Source organism: Lepidochelys kempii, chromosome 7, assembly GCF_965140265.1.
Source record: "Lepidochelys kempii isolate rLepKem1 chromosome 7, rLepKem1.hap2, whole genome shotgun sequence".
Classification (NCBI taxonomy): domain Eukaryota; kingdom Metazoa; phylum Chordata; order Testudines; family Cheloniidae; genus Lepidochelys; species Lepidochelys kempii.
In genome coordinates this window covers 107,501,400-107,510,915 of record NC_133262.1, presented here as the reverse complement: position 1 = coordinate 107,510,915, position 9,516 = coordinate 107,501,400, and the positions used below count along the sequence as shown (strand labels likewise).

At 36.7% G+C, this 9,516-nt stretch overlaps 1 protein-coding gene across 8 annotated transcripts in view; it reads right to left on the bottom strand.

Moving 5' to 3' along the window:
• Positions 1-5,114: 5,114 nt before the first annotated feature.
• ATE1 (arginyltransferase 1) overlaps positions 5,115-9,516 on the bottom strand; it is a 183,975-nt gene continuing 179,573 nt past the window's right edge. For 6 of the 8 annotated variants that reach the window (XM_073354189.1, XM_073354188.1, XM_073354187.1 and 3 more), the window contains one exon: positions 5,115-8,558. In XM_073354189.1, the coding sequence (XP_073210290.1) occupies positions 8,380-8,558 (179 nt within the window). In that variant the 3' untranslated portion in view covers positions 5,115-8,379. The remainder of the gene's footprint in view (positions 8,559-9,516) is intronic. The other 2 variants (XM_073354192.1, XM_073354191.1) reach the window with 2 other exon arrangements.

Genomic DNA, 9,516 nt, shown 5'->3' with positions numbered 1-9,516 from the left:
ACAGAACGCCACTAGCCATCACCTTCAGTCCCCAACAAAAACCTCTCCAACGCATCATCAAGGGTCTACAACCTAACCTGAAGGACGACCCATCACTCTCACAGATCTTGGGAGACAGGCCAGTCCTTGCTTACAGACAGCCCCCCAACCTGAAGCAAATACTCACCAGCAACCACACACCACACAACAGAACCACTAACCCAGGAACCTATCCTTGCAACAAAGCCCGTTGCCAACTGTGTCGACATATCTATTCCGGGGACACCATCATAGGGCCTAATCACATCAGCCACACTATCAGAGGCTCGTTCACCTGCACATCTACCAATGTGATATATGCCATCATGTGCCAGCAATGCCCCTCTGCCACGTACATTGGCCAAACTGGACAGTCTCTACATAAAAGAATAAATGGACACAGATCAGACGTCAAGAACTGTAACATTCAAAAACCAGTTGGAGAACACTTCAATCTCTCTGGTCACTCTATTACAGACTAAAAGTGGCAATTCTTCAACAAAAAAACTTCAAACACAGACTCCAATGAGAGACTGCTGAATTGGAATTAATTTGCAAACTGGATACAATTAACTTAGGCTTGAATAGAGACTGGGAGTGGATGTGTCATTACACAAAATAAAACTATTTCCCCATGTTTACCCCCACCCCACCCCCCGACTGTTCCTCAGATGTTCTTGTGAACTGCTGGAAATGGCCCACCTTGATTATCACTACAAAAGTTCCCCCCCACCCCTGCTCTCCTGCTGGTAATAGCTCACCTTAATTGATCACTCTCCTTACAGTGTGTATGGTAACACCCATTGTTTCGTGTTCTCTATGTATATAAATCTCCCCACTGTATTTTCCACTGAATGCATCTGATGAAGTGAGCTGTAGCTCACGAAAGCTTATGCTCAAATAAATGTGTTAGTCTCTAAGGTGCCACAAGTACTCCTTTTTCTTTTTGCGAATACAGACTAACACGGCTGCTACTCTGAAACCAGAGAATACAGCATAATTTGTATGAGGATTACGATCCAGCTGTAGAAAGCATGCAGGGAAAATGAGGCATAAACTAAAAGAAAATTCAGAAGAGTACAAATTATGCTATTTTAAATCTCAGTAGACAAAATATTCATGCAGACCTCTCTAATGCCACACCAAAAATTAAAAAACATCAACATGCTCTAAACAGGCACATTACATTTATAAATTAAGATCAACTTCAATGGAACAATTCAGTGTGAGTTAAAACACGCATGTAACTCTTTGCAGGGGTCAGAACCTAATTTTGTGTTACTTCCTAATTGTATTATCGTAGGTCCAAAATGCTTTAGGCAAACTCCAGTATCTATAGATTGTCCATCTAGATCTTACATAATTGTGAAGAGTCCTATGAATCTGAAACTTAACTAAAACATGAATGAAGCCTGTTATTATACTGAATTATACTGTATACTCTGAGGAGACTGGAAGTAGCCTTTGCTCTATATCAGGGCAGAGTGTAATCAAAAATTAGCTTTAGCCTTATTAGGCTTTGAATCACTTTGGAAAGGAAGATAGGTCAAAATCTTTTACTTTAAAAATTTACCATCCACATTTTTCTTTGGTTTATTATTTACACAGAAACTTCCACTGCATCAAATTAAGGAACCTGTTGTATACATATAGTACCTACATATTGCATTTTCCATTTCCTCTCTTTTACAGTATATTTTATAAAGTGTATTTTCTTGGAAGTACATTCCACTATTAGATTTCCTTTTTTGGAGAAGCTTCTTGGAACATGACAGTCCTAACATTTCTCAGGGCTCAGAGAGACTGCAAGAAATAACCCCCAAGTTTAACCAACAGTAACACAAATACGCAGGATAAACCTTGCAATAATATTCTGGAATATAATTCCCCTGTACCAACAAGTAATAAATAGAAATTATATTCAATACAGTAGAAACTCAGTATATAGACATATATGCAATGTAGATGTATATAAATTTAAAGTCAGTTATAGTTAATTGAAAAATGTACTGTATGAAAACTATCAAGTTACATAATATGAAGAGGTTGGAGAAGTAAAATAAAACTGCTTAATATCTACTTTACAATTAATCATTTAATACAAGCAGTCAGACAGAGGCCTGGGAAGAGACTCTTCTACGACTACCTGTCAGATTAGTGCTTATCTTGCCATTTCTCTATAAATTGTGGCGACTATTGAAGGAACAAGTCTATTCTATTTCTGAAGCATTTCTTTATGAATGGAGCTAGCTTTGCAATGGTAAGCCTCCTTTCTAACCTAGCATCATTCGTACTCTCAAAACTTGACTAGACATAGAGCAGACAAGTACATTGGGATTATTCACGTCAGCTTCAAATACAGAGTTTATCCATCCTGGTGCTAATAATTTGTAACACCCAATGTTTACTATGCTAAATAATTCTTTATAAAAGACACTTTGCATCCATTCCATTTGTCGTCAATACTAGCCTGCCCTGCCCCCAATTTTGGTTGGTATATTAAATATACGTTCTTGAGTTTTCATATAGGACTTGATTGAGAGCCTGAGGTCCCTAATCACAAACTTGTAATAACACTGTTTAATTGTATAATCAAAAAGGCCCATTAATAATGAAAAGCTTTGTCTCCATAGTCTCGGGGCATAGGAATTAACAACTCTGACAAACTGGACTTCATGAAGTAACCATCTTGCCTTATTTAACAGTAGTTACACATTTAAAAATAAAATGATGTTGAATAGATTTTAGGGGTCCCCTAGTACAAACTGCCAAAAGCCTGCAAATTGGGAGTGGGGGTGGGGAGAAGGCTAAAAATTTCAGTCAACTGAAATGTTTGAGGGAAAAGGACAATGTTTTGTGAGCTAAAGAAATAGTATCAGTTTAAACTCCTTCATTCAATTATGCCAGAATCTTAATGTTAAAGTGAACATTAATTTCTCAGTGAAAGACACATTTTATATGGTTATGAAATACATATTTTATATAGCATACTGGTTTATTGGATAGATACATATTTAGAAATGTGATTTACAAATCAAAACTACCACCTGGATGCAATCTTTAGTGATGACATGAGCTAGAGCATTGCATTAACATGGTGTTATGCATTTAAAATGAAGTTAACACATCTTAAGGCCTATCCCCCAATACTTATGGACATAAATTTACTTGCATACGTAGTCCCATCAGGCCTTGAGTTCAATAACCATTTGCATACTTGGGACTAAGGCTGTTCTGAGAACTAGTGTTTACTCTTTCCATATTGGGACTGGGACAGACTCAGAGTAGTCTTCAGATGAAAACAGGGACAGGTACGAGGAACCACCTCAGAAGACCAAATATGGAGGAATACAGGTAAATGTGGAGAGCTCTTCCACAATCTTGCTGAAGTCATCACTTGATCACTATTTTCAAGGTGAGCAATTGTAAATGTATTGAGTGAAGAACCACAAAAGAAGGTCTATATAAGTTGAGGAAGATTAGGTTCAGAATTCATTGAAGGCACTGGACAGCTACTGGAGGGTAGAAAAATGTCACTACCTTCAGAAAATGTGGCACCAGGGAAGAGAAGCACACTAACATACCATCTACTGGAGCCTATAAGGTGCTTAGAGCAGAGGTTTGAACCACTGAGGGACTAGGCTTTTGACAGAAGCTCTGTTCAGAAATCTAAGATAGTGGAATTCTGGCCCAACTAGTTCTGATGGAAAAGAACCACCTTGCTTAGCCATCATGTGGGGTAGCGGGGGGAAGCCCATGTCCAACAGAAAGTGATAAAGGAACTCTTTTCATGGCTGTGGCATAGTTTGGGCCTCCCTATCAAAGATACACAAGTCCTTCAAGAGCTCCCCTGCACTAACCAGAGTGAGACAATTTGGGCACCTGAGTCTGAGCCCTGCAAAAGATGGTCCTGGCAGAAAGGCTCTGCCCCTTGGGATGGCATCAGCAGGTCTCATACTAAGCCTGCACTCATTGGCCAGGATTTTAAAAATAAAAATGATTATAAAATGAAAAATTATACATAATTATGTAATATTAATTTACATTACATATCATTTTAAAATAATTTACCAGATTTATCTCAGATTTGATGAACACAGCAAAAATATCAGGTTTTGGGTTGAAACCTGGAATTCCAAGTTTCAGGCAAAGTGATATTTTTCAGATGATTAACATCTTCTCACCCCATGTGTATTTATGTTATTAATGTGTATTAATGTATTAAGGATTGCATAGGAGATCTCATATTTGAGCCTTGACCATGTTGTATAGTTTGGAGTGAAGATCTGATTGTACAAATCGCCATCAAAGCAAAGTAAAATGAGCTATATACTTGAGCTCTCAGAAAGTACCTATATGCAACTATCAGAGTAACAGCCGTGTTAGTCTGTATTCGCAAAAAGAAAAGGAGGACTTGTGGCACCTTAGAGACTAACCAATTTATTTGAGCATAAGCTTTCGTGAGCTACAGCTCACTTCATTGGATGCCACAGTATGCATCCGATGAAGTGAGCTGTACCTCACGAAAGCTTATGCTCAAATAAATTGGTTAGTCTCTAAGGTGCCACAAGTACTCCTTTTCTATATGCAACTAGAAACACATACAGAGCAATACATAGTTCTCAGTTGTGCGGTGCTCTTTTCAGGGTCTGATAACAGATACATATTGTTACATACTGCAGTGTTTCTGGTATTATTCCTATGTTTGTAAACTACAGAACATTTGGTTGCCTGGGTCAGGTAATTCATTTTTAAAACTTCCTTTTGGAAATAGTAAAGACTAATTAAAGTGACTAGTTGTGCCACTTTCCTATATTTGAAAAGTAATACCTCTAGATTTTATTCTGTTCACAGTAGAATAGGGAAATGGTTGTATCAAGGTATTAGGTGAGCAGCTGTTTTAATTTTACTAGTTAGGACAAAAATGAATAGTTTCAAAGAAAAGCTGCATTTGAGTTGATACGTGTGCCACCTAATCAATGTTGTCCTTTGACTTCTGTGTCCTTGCTATACACATTAGGAAACAATTGTCTTGGTTGTTCAGAAACAGAAACACTGAAGACCACAATCATATAGCTACTAATTATTCATAAGCATTCACAGCAAACAGGAAATCACTTTATTTTTTGTATTAAAATGTCAAGCAGACTGGCTGAAAAGCACTTACAAATACAATAAACTCAACATGCAGGCAAGTCTTTCCTTTACATTTGCTGAAGTCTGTTTATGTTGGAAATTAATATGCTTCCCAGCTAATTTTAATTAAAATTAAATATTCTATTAGTATTTGACATCATTTTGCATTTTCTTGACTTTTTTTCTGTTCATTTAGAAACCACACCGATTTTAATAAAGTCAACCTAGCGTTTGGGGAGTTATACTTTCCAGCTTTTACTGACACTGGAAAAAAAGTAATGTATAAAATATTTTTTCCTAAACTCACAACTTCTAATTACAGTAGTTCTCAATGACATGACATTATACTAAATTCAAAATGACTAGCTGTGAAATCCCAGCTCCATTGAAGTCCACCACAAAACTCCCATTGACTTCAATGGGGCCAGGATTTCACCTTAGGTATTTTGTACCATTTCCAAAACAAGAGTAGAGTGAGCAGTGCTGACAAATACTGTATTAATAATCTCCTTTGAAATAACAGAAAAGAAAAAACAAGTCAGATCTCAGCCTTTTAGATTGGATGAACTAAGTGGTCAAGTTTAACAGAAAGTCCACATAGCTGTAGCATTGCAATTGAAATGAAATTCAGAGAGTGTGGCAACACCTATTCAATGTTCATCTAGGAAATGGACAAGTACATTCTCTTGTCAAACTAAATAGGGCAACATCAAACCTGACGGTCCTCAAATTTCAATTGTTTAAATATCCCATTTTTCTTTAATTGTATATCTGGTCAAAGCATCTTCCCAAGAATTGTAACATTCTTTAATAAAAACAACAAACTAATACATCTCTATGAGGCATTAAGGCTGGGATTTCCAAAAGCACTCAATTACCCTAGCTTTGCTCTCTTTGAAATCAATGCAAGTTTTAACTAATGAATTCAAAGGGAGTAGAGCTAGGCCAACACTGAGTGCTTCTGAAAAGCCTATCCTAAGTATGAGCATCATCTCTGTACCCTTCTGTGCCTCCATTAATTGAGTGCACAGCAAGAGCTCTGCTCTTCAAAAGAATAACCTCAGACAATTAAGTGGCTTAGTATGAAATGCGTAAGTGTCCACGAACCAAAATAAACCCGGTAAGTCTGAAGCCTACCATCCATAGTATTGCATTTTAATACCAAAACCACTGGGAGCTCCTGCCTTTCTGATCAATTTGTATAAATGTAGATTACATTACAAGTTATTTTTGGATATTACTACATTTCAATATAGTTTGTAGGTAGAAAGTGTTATAAAGGTTATATTGTAATTTGTGGTGTCACTGTGCATCATTCAAAGAAGCATTAACACAGTTTAGGAAGAGTATTTCCTCTTTAGAAAGAAATCAACTGTGTAGGCCACATTGAAAAACAAGACTGTAGGTATTTCTTCTGTGAAAATACCATCAGTTGAATCATGGATAAACTATGTGAATTACAGCATATGGAAACTACCTCTGAATTCTAACTGGTTGACCATCATACTTTAGATGTGATGCTAACACCCATATCGTTTCTTTATTGCCACTTGACTTTGACTAGACCAATGCAATAACCATGTCGAGTAAAATACGAAAGAGTTCTCAAAAATGTTCTTAGACTTGTATTTGAAACCAATACTATGATGATCATAAGTTGGGGAGTAGAAGGGAGGAAAAATGTCTGCTTGAATTGCATTGCTTGGACCTCAATTAGTTATTCTTGTTTCATTTCCAATTAATTATCATAGTGCCAATGTTTGTACATGGCTACTATTTAAAATTAAAAAAGGTTCCTAAAGGATTGAAGATGGTTTTTAATTCCACAGGTAATGCACATTAGAATGTAAGCACCTAAAGATTTTTTTTTTTTCCAACAAAGGAATCACTTTCTTGAAAGGCTAATATGTAACTTCAAACTGATTCAGTTTAAGTACTGATTCCTTTTAGCAAAAACAGTAACAAAACTTCAAATGTATGGAGTTTTATGATATTGCAATCTATTGATGAACTATATAAGAACTGGCTTCTATCAGCAGATACTGACACAAAGATGCAAAAGAGCACACATAATATTCAAATATGAGATAATATAGTGCTTATAACAAAGCAACAGAACCTCTTGAATTTCTAACTAGTACAAATATTTATTCAAAAAAAATTAAATGTGTCATCCAATGAGTGGCTGCAGTGTAAATGAAAGCCAGGGATGCTAACACTGCCACCTATAAGGCGTACAGAACAGGCAAGTGCTGTGCAAGCATCCCCACACAATTCTTCAAATGAACCTCAGTGCGGAATAGCAGTGGTACCTCACGTCAAGGCCTGGGTGTTTTTTGAGCATGGTTTTGTAATATGTACACATGAGTATGAGCTAACTACCAAGCTCATTTACACATGTGATCCACATTTGGATATGAACTGTTTTCAGCAAAAGTATAAGGCTAGCATATTTACCCACTGTACCACTTAGCTGTATCTCTTTGGTAATTTTATAACGAAACTACTCTCAGTTTTATTTCTAAAGGGGAAGAAAGCTTTTCAAAATTTTGTTGCCCTTTTCATGGAGAAATGAACCTAATTTCCAAGTTCAGTGTGATCTCCGTCACTGTAATACACATTATTTAAAAATAACAAAATGGTTCCTATGAAATTATGAGCCCCCTCTATATATTTAGATTACATGGTAATAAATTGTATGATATAATAGTGCAGCATTCTATATTAAGTAATTGCACACTTCAAGTCTCTTGCAATAGTTCATGTACAAACCTAAGAGTTATACACATTTCATTACAACTTCCACAATTTTTATCACAGATTTCTAGGGAGCCATATGAGAGATTTTCTAATAGATGTATCGTTCATCTGGGGAAGAGTTATGGTTAACCTTTGCCTCTACAGAAAACAAAATTGTTATTCAGTTCACTTGGGTACTTTAAGGTATTCAGAATGCAAAGAAAGGCCAAAAGTACCTAATTTTAAAAAATTCATGCAAGCAAGTTTAACTAAGACACTCTACATATTGCTGAAGCCTTGCTGAAAATCATTTGAAGTGTTAATAGATTTTGCTTGTAAGTATACTACCATGTATTCACAATAGCCTACTGCAGATACCTATATTTCATACTGCTCTATTTTAGTAGGCATACAGAACTGTATTATGTATCATTCAACAACAGTGCAATAAAATACAGTGGCGTAGAAGTGCCATTTAATAACTCTTCAACTTCTAAACAACAACATCCTTTCTGAACATGTCTGTCCCACCAAACTTGCATACTGCTGAACGCTGGTTTCATCACTTGGCCCCTTCCATCTTTTCTTATACACACTGTAAGGCATTACAGTTCTCTTGTGAAGAACCCGAACTTGGCCCAGTTCTTTAATACAACCTTCATCAACTGCAAAAAGAAATAAAACTCAAATTAATAAACATATTGTCCTTGTTAGTATGCATTTCCTCACCTTATTTTCTTTGATTAAGAAAAGGTAATGTACCTATGTGCTCTCTTTAGTACTAAAGAATAAGATAACTTTGTTTCGAGCTGATCTATATGCATGGGTTGTGGAGTAATGTAAATCATAAGTTGAAAACGTATCCATGATGAGTGAAAATAAATCACACATCTACCCACCTGAAGCGGTTAGGTATGCTGTTTCTAACGCACATAAAAAGCTATATTGAAATTTGTGTTCAGTGGAGATCCATGCCAGAAGCAATACTGTATTTGAAACTATTTTCCAATATCATTGACCAAAATGGACTTCCTACAGTTGCCATAAAGCAGTGTTGTTTTTGACAACTACACTGTTTCCAAATGTTATTGCTATAGCATGGGATCCCTGGTTCGCTGGCAGAGAAAGGTGCCCACATAATCCTTTCTGGGGTATAAATGACAAAATTTCTTCCCAAACTGACAGGTTTCAGAGTAACAGCCGTGTTAGTCTGTATTCGCAAAAAGAAAAGGAGTACTTGTGGCACCTTAGAGACTAACCAATTTATTTGAGCATGAGCTTTCGTGAGCTACAGCTCACTTCATCGGATGCATACCGTGGAAACTGCAGCAGACTTTATATATACACAGAGAATATGAAACAATACCTCCTCCCACCCCACTGTCCTGCTGGTAATAGCTTATCTAAAGTGATCATGGAAATGGCCCAACCTGATGATCACTTTAGATAAGCTATTACCAGCAGGAGAGTGGGGTGGGAGGAGGTATTGTTTCATATTCTCTGTGTGTATATAAAGTCTGCTGCAGTTTCCACGGTATGCATCCGATGAAGTGAGCTGTAGCTCACGAAAGCTCATGCTCAAATAAATTGGTTAGTCTCTAAGGTGCCACAAGTACTCCTTTT